This window comes from Narcine bancroftii, chromosome 5 (genome assembly GCF_036971445.1).
Source record: "Narcine bancroftii isolate sNarBan1 chromosome 5, sNarBan1.hap1, whole genome shotgun sequence".
Taxonomy (NCBI): Eukaryota; Metazoa; Chordata; class Chondrichthyes; order Torpediniformes; family Narcinidae; genus Narcine; species Narcine bancroftii.
In genome coordinates, this window is record NC_091473.1 from 231230143 (window position 1) to 231243579 (window position 13437).

Below are 13437 nucleotides of genomic sequence, written 5' to 3' on the forward strand. Positions count from 1 at the left end.
ATCTAGAATAAACCCCAAATGCTAGAAGTACCCAGCAGTTCAGGCAGCAGCTGTAGAGAAAGCAAGAGTGAACATCACCCTTTGGAAGTGGAGAAATTAGGAAATAAGAATTTAGAAAAAGAATTTGGTATACAGTAAATGGCAGGATCCATAGCTCCCAAAAAGTGACAACAATTAGATATAGAGCCTCTCTTTCTCCACACCACATGATATGTAACTATTGCCTCGCCCTTCATTGGTCAGGGCATTGAGCATAATTATGAAATTATGTTGCAGCTATATAGAACTTCAGTTAGACCACATCATATTATGTGCAATGCTGACCACCTCATTACAGAAAAGATGTAGGAGATGCAGAAGTTCACCAGGATGAATTGGAGAATATTAAAAGGAGTGGTTGGACAAACTTGGATTGTTTTCTTTGGAGACTGAAGGGCAGCCTGATAGAAGTTTGTAAAATTATGAGAGGCATGGATGGGGTGGAAATGTCAAATAGGAGAGTGCTTAGATTAAAAGGTAAAGGAGATTTTAATTTTATTTTTTTAGAGTGGTAGGTGCTTGGATTGCATTGCTTGGGTTTATGGAAGCAGATTATAGCATCATTTAAGAAGCATTTAGATGTATGAATAGGCAGAGAATAGAGAAATGGGCCATGTGCAGGCAGATGACCGGCTCCACATCCTTCTGTGGTGGTGAATTCTGTAGGTTTGCCACCCTGTCAATAAAGATATTTCTTCTTATCTCCATCTCGTTTCCCTTGCCCCATAACCTGAGATTGTGACATTTCATTCTGGTTCTTCTCTTCCCTCCCCCACCTCAAAATAGGGAAGAACTCCCTTATAACCATCCTGTCAATTTCTTTTGACTTGCAGAGGTTAGAAATGTGAAATACATTTTGTTTTATAATTGAAGATCAAGTTTGCAATAGTTTGTGAAATTTTTCACTAGTTTTTAAGCTGTTCTTTATTAGAGAGGACAATGACTTTTTGATTTGCTATTCAAGTTAAAGGATGGTGGAGTGTGAAAGACTTTGTAAAGTTCCTTTTTAAAAATTGTCCACATTTTGTTTGTTTCACTTTTCTCGTTCCCAGTTGAACAATCCAGATGAAGCCTCTGCTTTGCTCTGAGGCAATTAAATAAGCCTCTGCGGCATTGAGCAGGTTGAGACTGAACTTGCAACCTCCATTTTCCCTCTTCCCTCCCACAGCCAACTCTTTCTATATCCAAACAGGTGTTCCTGTTTGTCTGCTATCCCTGTACTTTTTCCACTTTGCATGTGTTGTTTGAATAAAGGCAGAATCTGGCCTCTGGTTTACATCATTTTGCAGCTCAAGCATAGATGTGCGCTTAAAAGAAACATCTGTTAAGAAGTATTTTGATTGCAGCCTTTGCAGTGAAATAAAATCACAGTACAATTTATTTCAAACCATACAATTGGAACTTTTTAAATCACATATTGCGACATTCTTCCTCCCATTTTCCCCTTTTCTGATCATCTAAGATCTATATAGTTTAAAGACTATATTCCATCTCCCAAAAGCCTTGAATCAATGCCACTAACCCTTTCCACCCACCTTCAGCTCAGTAATTTGATGGCATCTTTATTCTTCTATCTCACTATAGCCTTTTGATGGGCCTGGAATATATCCTACAAGTAGGATTGACCCTTTTTAGCTCCTCATTTTCAGCTTGGATAATAAAATTTGTTCAGCTTTCTAGCATGTCATCTGCCTTCAATTACAAATGTTTTTTAATCAATTTGTGACTCCCTTTTGTTCATCCTTATCTCTATATTACTTGGAAACTGACCGTTCCATTCCTGTCTTTTGAGCTATGATTTTGTAATAGCTTTAAAACTGCCCTGTGCCTGCAACTCATCAACCTTGATGCCTAACCTATTTAATTCAAGAATACATTATTTTTCATAAGCAGAAAAACTAAGGTCTTTTCCTTCTTATTTCAATTCTTTAAGAACTCTAACATTTTAGTAATTCTGACCCTCGGGCTCTCCACCCTGTCAGGAAGCATGTCGCTGTTTAAGACCTTGTTATTAATGATGAGCTTTGTAGGCATTGGTAAAGTGACAGTGTTCACCATTGATCCTGAAAGTTCACTCAAACCTCCTTGTGTTTGTGAGTGTTGATTTATTTTCTAGAATTTGTTACAGTAAGACTTTAGTTTTTGAGCACATCTAACATATACCGATATTAATGCTATCAAGCAGGCTGAAGTAGTCTGGTTTATTGAAGGATTCTCATGGGTATTAAACCAGAGAGTAAAAAATTTAATTCTGAACAAACACTAAAGAATTTTATTAGAACATGTTTTTTTTTAAAAAGTTAAACTAACTTTACTGTTTAAAAAAAAAATTATTTTGAACTTTTTAGATAAAAGGAATTTTCAAATTATTCTATTGGATTGAAACACCACACAATTTTTTTTTTCTGTAACAGTAAGGTCGTTTAACCTTATTTTAAGGCATATACGTCATAAAACAAGTTCTTGACTCAGATTCTAATAGATGACTGGGCCTGCATTCTGCAAACTGGAATGCGATCCAGTGCACGAAATGGCTGACAAACGTAGTGATGGCGCAGACCCTGCAGGGGCCAACGGCCTTCATCCCAGGTGACCACCTGCATGGCGGGAAACAACCAGCAACGGCAGGAATGCCGCCCAATCCGAGATCGACGCTGCTGTGTCGTCACTCCTGTCGTCAGCAGCGCGGAGAGAATATAAGGCAAAATATGTCGGTGCAATAAATCATTCTTCGACTTCGACTCCTTGTGTGTGTTGTTTTTTCTATACTTCATGGAGACATGTGCGCTACATTAGTGACCCCGGCAGGTCCAATCAGCAGATGGACCCGAAGATGACGGACCAAGTGGCTCTTAATGTGGTTTCGTTGAAGCTGCCAGCTTTCTGGGCATCGCAGCCACATGTGCGATTCAAACAGGCTGAGGCCCAGTTCCACTTCGGCGGATCAACACAGACGACATACGTTACTACTACATGGTGAGTTCACTCGACCAAGAGATGGCAGCAAGGGTCGTCAACTTCCTACTATTAACCCGCACCTTCGAGCTCTCATGGTGCAAGCGTACCGCCCAATTATTGCATATGGACAGTTTGGGGGACAGGGCACCACCCGCCTTCATGAGCAAAATGATCGCCCTTGCTGAGGGACACAGGACTTGCCTGCTCTTTGAGCAGATTTTCCTGGAGCAGCTGCCCGACAACGTCAGACTCTTGTTCACTGATGAGGACTTCAGTGGTCCCAGGAAAGTTGCAGCCTGAGCGAACGTGCTCTGGAGACAAGAAAGAAAACGGCACCTAGGTGGAGCAGATCGCTAGCCCCTGCAACAAGGCCACAGCAAACTGAGAAGTAAGTGAACCCCCTGACCCAACAGTATTGCTACTTTCATCAACAATGGGGTGCGAGGGCTCTTTGATGCTGCCCACCCTGCATGTTTCAGGAAAATGTCATGGCCAACCATCATTAAAGCCTGCGGTGGTTGGCAAATCGTGACAGCCTCATCCACGTGTGGGACTCTCTGTCAGGAAGGCGATTTCTCGTTGACACTGAACACCTCTGCAATGGCCATATGAGGGGACGTATAATCAGACACAACCTCCCCAACTCTCCGCACCTTTCCCCTTCTGATCGTGTTCCAGACTCCCACCATCTATTTTCATTTCCCTATTCATCCTGGTTCCATTCACCTGCTACCCACACATTTCTTCCACTGAATCCCTTCCCCTATCTGGTTCTAGCTGCCCCATACCTCTCAGAATCAGAATTTATTGTCATGAACATGTAACAAAGTTCATTATTTTGTGGCAACTTCACAGTGCAAACATTTATATATAGACCACCTTTGAAAATCAATTTTAAAAAGTGAAAAAAATAAAAGTGAAAGTGAGGCAATGTCTCTAGTTCATTGTTCATTCAGGACAACTCCATTCATGGTCCCCATTATCGCCCTCTTTCACTATTGCATTCCAGCACTGGCAACCTTTGTGTCTCTACATCAGCCTTCAGCAGCCTTCTCCTCCTTCATCCTCTCCTTCCACATCTGATCCTATTTGTAATTGTTTCTTCCTTGTCTGCATCCACCAATCACCCATCTGTCTTTCTCTCCCAACTCTATTCCTCCCCTACCTAGCTCCTTCTTTCCATCATCCTTCATCCCTCCTCAATCCATCAATTATTTATTGGCCTGTGTCTCACCCCTCCCCCTCATTATATTGGCCTTTATACCCCTCCATCCAGTCGTGACCCAAAATAAAGAAATACCTCTCCTCCCCTCTCCAGCAGTTTTTTTTTGCTCCATAGTCCAGCATCTGCATTCTCTTGTGTCCAGAATTTCACTGTTGCGCTTCATGCTTGGATGAAGCTTATCTTATAACTGGAGAAATTTGCGTCACTTCCAATAGAACAACATAATCTGAAATAGTAAATTTAATTTTTGTTATGAATCCAAATGCTGTAATTATCTACATTTTACTTGCAAAAATTAATGTTGTTGCCATTAGATCGTCTGTGTTCTCCTGCTTCTTCAGTATCGTTCTGTCATTTAGTGTAATCTCTTTGAACTGGGTTAATTTTGCAGTGCCTGGCCAATTTTTTTTCCAATGGTGAGTTATATGGCTAATTTTAAAATGTGACATTTTAGTAGTGCCATGTGCACTGCCCAGACTCATTTCTTGCCATACATTTTGATTTTCTACTTGGTTGAAGGCAAGGGAAAAGAATCAGTTTGATCTGCCAGGATCTGTCATTGAGTTTTTGGCTCATTGTAATAAAATGCCATTCCTAATAAGAACTTGCAGTTCCTACCAAAGCAGCCTGCGTCAGTTTTCTCTCAACATGGCACTGTTCCAAAATGTCTTGCGAAGAAAGCTACTTAAAGTTGTTGAGACTATAATTGACATAAATAGATTTGAATTGATGTTTATTATCACACAGGCTGAGGTACTGTGGAAATATGCTATCCAGCCAAGTCAACCCATACTTAAGTGCAAGAGTGCAAAAATTAAACAAATGCAGAGTATAGATTTAGAGAAAAAAGGTGCAGTTACAACAATGCCAAGGCAGTGTCATAAAAGTACAGAAAGTGTTTCCATCAAAAATACTGGTATTACTAATCCATTTCTTTTGAGCAGTATTTGAAATATTGAGTAAAATTAGTTATGCAATTTTTGTTTTATCAGTCAAATGGAGCAAATAATTTTCAACAAATTTCCCTACAACCACAACCATGTTATTGAAACTATTGTATTCAATTTAAATGTGATTTTTTTTTAAAAGTAATGAGAATTTCTTTCTCATTCAGTACATAGTATCTGATTATCTGAAAACCACTTCCAGTTATCTGTGAAAAATGATCAGCAGTAACATGACGTCACAAGTTGAAAAAAAAGTTGATTTTTTTTTTACCTGCCGTGTTCACCTGGGACTCTAACACGCCGTTAATGCCATTTTGAAACCATTTTGAATGTTGCTGCATTTATCTTATTTTTGGAAGCAAAGATCACTTTTTTTTGGTAAGAATTAAACTTTATTTCATGCTTGAAAAACCTTCCCTTGTTCTTTGTTGTTGTTTTAACCGCTGATCCAAGTATTATGCTGATGGTACTGGGCTGGGATCATACCAGGGGCCTCGGGCTCCCAGGCAGGCTCAGTGATGGCAGTGGGGAGGTGTTGAAGATCGGAGCGAGTACCTCTGGCTCCCCAGAAGGTTCGGCAATGGTAGAGGGGAGGTGTTGGGGATCTGAGCAGGATGTCAGGCTCCCAGGCAGGTTTGGCAATGGCGGTGGGGATGTGTTGGGATCGGCAGATACAAATATTCTGCTGCTTAAACTCGGCTGCTTCAAGCCATTTCTCAGATATCCAGAAAATGTAGTTAGCCGGTATACGTCCAGCCCTGAGAGTTTCAGATAACAAGAAACATACTGTATAATTAGCAAATGTGCTATTACTTATTGTTATATGATGATGGGGAATAGAAAAAGCAATAACAATGTTCAATTGATGTAAGATTTCCTGATAGTCTGATAATTGTGTGGGCAGGAAATGGAGAGGAATGTTATCTGTTGCTAATTCAACATCTTTCCAAACGTCACTACCATTCTGTGCCAGAATTGTTGAGAGCTGACATCTGTGGATGTTCTTCCTTCAGTTCATGTGCAGCTATGTAGAATTGTCATCAGGTTAATGAAATGTGCAAAGTATCGAGATGTTTTTAATTCTCTCGCTCTGTCGATTTGCATTTTCTTTGAACCTTGAAACATTCTTAAACTTTGAGCTCTTTTTGTGAAAAATGTCTCCAAGAAGGCTATTTCGAGGGGAAGACCAGCTACCTATTATTGTTAGCCACATCTTTAGCACAAATGCAGAACCAGTCACAAGGTCGTTTGGTCCCTTATGCCTGCTCTGCCACTCAAAAAGATCCCAGCTGGTCTTCTACCTTGGCACCAAATTCCTCTGTTTTGAATCACATGGAAATTATATACAAATTTGCACAGCTGTGGTTCCAAAATAATAAATGATTCACTGTTCCATTTTACACCTTGAGGCATTTGTCATATTTCCATACTGCATATAAATTTCATCTTCTAAGATTCATGGAATTGAGTGGATATTTACATAAAAATCTCTCTGTGGTGAAATACTTTTCTTTCTACTGATATTTATCCCATTTTATGTAGTGGATGTATATTTGGTAAATCACCATGATTGTCTCTACTAATGTGCAATGCTTTGCTAATGTATAATTCAGAATAATTTTCCATGAATTTGCATAAAATTCATTATCCCGTCCTGTTCTCTATTATTGGGAAGGTCTTGTTCTACTATCCCAAAGCTTTCAATGTTCCTTGAATCTCTTGACTCTAATATCTTGTTATTCGGTTCTTACCTATAGGATTTTCAGAGACACATTTTCAACATTATTCTGATTTTTTTTTCCCTGCCAATATCAGTGGAAGTTTGTCGTTTTTTGCCTGTTTAAAAACTGTGGCTTGAGTAATGGACCCAATATTTTATATTTTTTAATCAGTATTTTTTTTGTTATTAATGCTTTATCTCAAGTATGTAGTTATTGTTCTTAAATATCTTCAGAAAGTATTTTACCAAACAGGGGTGCAGTGTTAATTTTCTAGGTGCCGTAGCTCACCCAAAACCAGCGACAAAGAGGTGCGGAGCTGGCCCCTGAGGTGCTGGATCGGTGCTGCACCCTGTTACCAAAGCTTTTAAAATGAGGGCAAATGCATTTCCTGTTCTCCTTGAGTTGCAAGGACTGAAATAATTCTGTGTAACTCAATGAGAAAGAGCTACTTTTAAAATAGAGGTTTGCATTACATTTGAAGATGTCTATAATTAAAACAATTTTCAACAACTTTATCAATTAAGTTTGAACCTGAAAACTTGCCTTTTTGTGGCAAAAGCTAAAATTAATTTGAGGATCATTCACCTACCAATTCAACTGTGTTTTTTTTTTGCAGTGCATAATTGGTTCTGCTGTAACTGCAAATAACAATCCTACACTGTAATGCCATCTTTTTTTTTCTTTTTCAGTTGGCTTAGTTGCTGATTCCTTAATATGCTCATTGTAATGCACCCCACATTATTGAGATAGTTGAAAGAAGCTTGTGGAGGTGGAAGAGCAAAAACTTGGAGATGTCATACATTTCAAATTCAAACCACATGGAGTGCCATAGTTGTAATTTACCTGATTTCGGTACCAATCCAAAGGGCGATCTAGTTTTTAAACAAAGGCATATAAATATAAAGATGCTGTTTGACAACCCAGCACTGTGGCCAGGATCATTGTGGAAGAGACCAGTGGACAAGTTGCTGCCAAAGCTGCATCATAGTCCCATGCATAAGTTTGAAATCAAAAGCTTCCTGTGTCACATCTATCAGTTACCACTCCAGACGTCTTATTTACATACATTGTCCTCTGGTGCTTGGCAAAACTGCACCCATCTGTTCTTAGTCAATGGTAAATTCCACTGAGGTCCACATTCTCTATTGTCCCCTAGCTTGGAGTTTTGATGTGCCTGCTTTTGAGGCTTTGTTTATTGGTCAATTCATTGTCACTTGTACATTTGACCAAGCATTTCATGGAATAAATATGGTTGAAATTTGCTCTGTTTCTCATCTGTCATTTGTTAGCAATAAATATTGACGTTAATCATCTGAATAAGCAGTAGGTTTGGGTTGACGGTTGTTGCTTTCAACACAGCTACACAGTTCCCAAATATAGCTTCTAATGGCAGTCAGGCTGGAGCTCATAATTTAACTATATCTTTACAACAGGTTTAAATTGAAGGTTGTATAATATCTAGAGAATGCACAGGAAATAGGTTGATGGCTGATCCTTTATTATTAATGGTTCCTATGAACCGAAACTGCGGACTATGCATTTATTTTTAAAAAAAGATAGTTGGGAATAGGGTCAGCATTTGTGGGAAGAAAAGCAGTGAACATTTTCAGGTTAAGTTCCTCTTCTCAGAACTCTGCTTCCAAACAAGAGTGCATTTAATAAATACTGCTTTCTCTTTGCAGGTTTTAACAGAGTTGAAATCTGACAACCAAAGGCTAAAAGATGAGAATGGAGCATTAATCCGTGTAATAAGTAAATTGTCAAAATGAAGGCTGCCTTTCTGAGCAAGAGGCGAGGGGAAAAATCAACAGTGAGCCTTCTTGCTCTGTAAAAGAGTCATCACAACAAAGTTGTTTCCACAGCAACAGAAAGAGTTTGATGTCTGAAGTTTGATCAGGTTATGATTCTCCTCAGCAGTTTCAAGGCCTTCAGTAATGCATTTGGGGATAAAATACTAATTCACTTTCATCTTATCACAATCGAACCACAACCTGTCGTGTTTGAGAAATTATTCTGGGAAATGCCTTTTACTACCACATCTGCTCAGTCACGTTAACAGTGCCCCTCAATTGGTCAGCCTCATGTTGACAAATATTTCTGTTATGCAGTATTCACTTTGCACTGTAATTAAAATCACTGCAGAACATGGCTTGTTCCTTTTAAAGTTAAACCATCAGCTAGACTGAATGGTACAGAAAGTATTAATCGTACGTGCAATATGCTGTTTTATTATTTTAACGAGATGCTCATATTTGATCAGCTGCCTTCTTTCACTTTGTTTACTTTGTCAACAGTGAATTATCTTTTTAGTTTTGTATTCAAAGCTTTGAGATAGTTATTAGTGTCCGGTTGTCTTTTTCTGAAATAAAAGGTGAAGAGACACTAATGGTTACCAACCTTTTTTGCTTCCCTCGAAATTAATCCCTGGGACAATGCTTATCCCATCAAGAAAGCAGTTGATCAAAGAAAATATGATTCAGATTTAGATCTCTTATTAGGGCTAGTTACAGATGCATTAAAACAAATGCTTCTAGTGTTGCTTTTTTTTCTTGACACGGCACTTTTTTATGCTTCATCTCTTGTCACACAAAGCTAGTTTTAGGTCAGACTGGGAATTTGCTCTCTTGACTGTACGCTTGAATCGTACACCTTTGTAGGCTCAAAGTTATCTTTTTAATCTTTCATTGCATGCTAAGCAATATACTGTATCTCCTATGTACTACTACAAAGGTTTAAAATTAAATGGTACTTCTCAAGAGCAAGCACCTCCTTACATATACAATGGAGTTCAGGGAAAGGATCTATTCAAAAACTCATGGTATAGTCCTTAAACTGATGGCACTCACAAACAAATCTAGTATTTGTCGAGTGCTTTCTGTGACTAAAATGTCTAGTGTAGGCAATGCCAGTAGGGTACTGAAAAGTCTGTGTGTGTGTGTGTGTGTGTGTGTGTACATTCTCAATGGTACCAGAAGGGCCATCAGTTTTGTTTTTTGTTTACCTTAAGGCCTACAGGTTACTAAAAATGCATTGGGTGATTTTTATTTTAAAAACCCTGTGTAAAATGGACCTTGCAGTAATACTGCTGAATCAAATGAAAAAGGACTAAATTATTAACTGTCCTATATGCAGCATTAAAATTATACACATCTTTACAGGATGGTTCGTACTGCTGGGAATTTACAATATGCAGCTGTTGGTGGCCTTTTTAAAAACTATGAATATATTAGGTATCATTTTAGTGTTATAATTTGAACATTTCTGTCCCATGTTGGGGAATGTACATGTGGGGAAATGTGCACATTATTTAAAGCTTGTAAACACATCTGTATTTTATGGTTAAATAGACCACTGAGTTCAGGTTTGAAAGTACATTGTACAGCTATTGTAAGTAAATGAAAAGAACTAAACACATTGTCACCTTTGCAAATGCTTCCATTACATGTGAGTCTTTTATTGCTCCCTGATACAATAAGTGTATTAAATTCTTGTGATTCTTTTGGTTCTAAAGATGGAAGCACTGTATTATACATGAAGTGCAGCTCATGTAAGATGGAGTTTTGTGCAGATACAAAGTAATTTTTCTGATATGCTTATTATTAGAATTGCCTTTAGATTTATAATTGCCTAAAGAAAAAATAAACTTTGGACTTCTGTGAGGTTTTGAAATTTTCTTTGGCCCAATTCAATGTATAGTACAATTAAAGAGTAGATTGTATCAACTAATGGGTGTGGATTTTTTTTTTACCTCTGGATACATTTGCTGGTCATGGTCGATGAATGTCAATACCTGGCATTTTAACTCTAAAACAAACTTATTTAATAAAAAGAGCATTTTTGTGCTTTAAACATTACTCCTCTTGTAACTTACAGCTTTCTCTTTGCAAGGGTTGGGCTGTGCAATGAGAATTAAAACGGTGAGGTGCAGAAGCCCAAACTAGTACACCGAGTGTGTTACCCTGCAGCATTTAACTTAGTTTGTCAATGGGAGTGAAGAGAAGTTGAAAAGTGGTTGATCAAATAATGGAAGGTAAAATTTTAATCAAACTGAAAGAGGTGAAATTGAATATCTTGAGAGCTTTGAAATTGCCAGGTTAAGATATTAATTTATGGAGAGAACGCATAATTTTCCTTTTTTTTTAAAAAACCCACCATTTCCATTCAACCATGCAGCATCCTGTTCTGGGATCATTGCTGCTGCCTTTCCGCTGGCCCACAGTGTATACAAAAGGTTGGTCATGGCTCAGCTGTCTTTCTGTCCCTCTGAATCATTCATTTTTAAAAAATGCAATATCTCCCCACAAGGAAATGGTGTGAAGATCTTTAAGATCTTTGATTTTAAAGGAATTCTTCCAAAGTTTTAGTATATCTATGCTCGTTTTAATATTTGTGCAGATCATGTAAGATTAAAATTCACTTTGAGTATATATTTTTTTAATTTGACATTAAAAAATTCTCTTGTCCCATACAGCTAAAACAGGTCACATCTCAAATCTTGCTGAAGTTCAACAACTCACTTAAAACCATAATGCAGTGAGCATCTAGAGATGTTACATATCATCAGTTAACTTCCCAGGGGTGCATGCTAGACCAGAGGCATTACTTTTTTTAAGTAGCTTCAAATTGTATTTCCCACAGTTCATGGTTGTGGATTTTATGACGTTTGAAACTACTGGAGACTAATTAGCACTTGCTGTAATCGAACCTCCTGTTACCAGTTTCTAATTCTGATTGAAGCCACCAGAAAATCAGGGGTTTTGGAGCATTTAAAATTTAAAGCACTGATTTTCAGACAAATAAATTGTAAACATGGGGGGTTCATACTGTGGATGGGCACAAATCCTTGAGCTTTAGTTCTATGAGTGAAACTAGTTTAGAGTGCAGTGGGCATGACAGGTTAAATACAGTTAAATCATGGAATCAAGAAATGTAACAATTCCATCCCCATTGATGGCCACTCATTGCGACGTAAATGATTCAGAATCTGTTTTGCTTGCCCTGGAAATTGCCTGAGAATCTCACCTGTAGCTATAATATTTTTAGATGGTGCCTATTACCAAAACTCCCTCCTGCTCAAAGTGAACTGATGCACTTGTTTCTGTAATTGTATTTTGCTCACCTACCTTTTTGCTAAAAAAGAAACAGGAGCATAAACTGTCAGTATTACTTCCTTCCTGACAAACATTTAGTACTGTTAGTAAGTGAATGTTTTTTAAATATCAATAAAGCCTTAACCATCAGGAGTCTTTCACTGAGAGTGAAAGATGACACCAAGATGGCCATAGTTAAAATATATTTTTTCACTTTAATTCCTGTTGGTCTCAATGATGCCCTTAACCCACAGCATCATGCTGGAAAAACTGCAGGCAGATTTTTAATTTGTGATATAACACTTCAAATTGGTTCAATGCCTTATAATTAGCTTGGTAAAGGGCATAATGTGCCTAGAAGAAGGAATATATTTATAGCAGACTTTGAATTGTCTACAAGGCATGTATGATTATGGAAAATATTTTCTCTTAACTGTTAAAGTCATGTAATGAGCTAAAATTTGCACTATATAATAGATCAATTTTTATATTTGGAGTGGTTTGTTCATCTCTCCCCAAGATGTATCTTGGGGTGGGGGTTGAGATGAAGAGAGTCACAGATGTGAGAAATCTAAAATGCACATTTTAAAGAGGAAAGTCAGGATTAACTTTAGTTGTGACTCCCTCCTCCACCCCACACTTCATCAATTATAAATATGTTGTTTTGATGGATGAAGGAGTGGTTAAACACACTCATTGGACCATGAAAACCAATGTTTTAATGCACAGCAGCCAGACCCAGCATCCTGAGGTAAAAGATTTTAGTGTGATCCAAAGCTCTGAACATCAGCATCTTCATAAGATGCCATTGAACCATATTAATAGGTATGGCTAACTGAAAATTAGATAAATTAGTGCAAAAACCAATGTGATTTACCAACACATATTGATCTGAAATAATCAGAAAACAATTCCTCCATTTACAAGTACCAATTCTAGTTCATTTTTTTCAATCCAGTAATTGTCCAGAATTTTTTGGCATTTTAGTATTCTTTTAATGTTTATAGCTGGATATTGGTGCATTGCAAACTGTTGTGTGGTTTGTGTACATTTTTAGTAATGTGTGTGTGTTTGTGTGTAATTTACATCAGTTCAGATTTTATGAAGTTTATTTATTGGTCTATGCATTGAGATGTTACCTGCTTACAGAACTATTCACACCTTGTATCTGCATGAAACTTCAATAAACTGCAGAAAAATGTATTTTGTCAAATATAAATAAATACATTTTAAATATGTTTGTGTACCTTGAATTTTTGCCATGTGACACATGATGTTTTATTTTTCCACAGTCTTCTGGTATTTCATGAAGCAATACTGTGCACCTTCAGAATATTCTGAATACATACCAATTGTTAGCTACCATTTGGGAACTTTAATTTTACTCTTGATCTTTTATCCTGATTCACAAGTAATAATGCCCCTCTGTTATTTCTGAGAACTAACAGTTTTTTGTA

At 37.7% G+C, this 13437-nt stretch overlaps 1 protein-coding gene across 4 annotated transcripts in view; it reads left to right on the forward strand.

Moving 5' to 3' along the window:
- LOC138765024 (protein phosphatase 1 regulatory subunit 12A-like) overlaps positions 1-13216 on the forward strand; it is a 207937-nt gene extending 194721 nt beyond the window's left edge. For all 4 annotated transcript variants that reach the window (XM_069941647.1, XM_069941648.1, XM_069941650.1 and 1 more), the window contains one exon: positions 8573-13216. In XM_069941647.1, the coding sequence (XP_069797748.1) occupies positions 8573-8659 (87 nt within the window). In that variant the 3' untranslated portion in view covers positions 8660-13216. The remainder of the gene's footprint in view (positions 1-8572) is intronic.
- Positions 13217-13437: the final 221 nt, after the last annotated feature.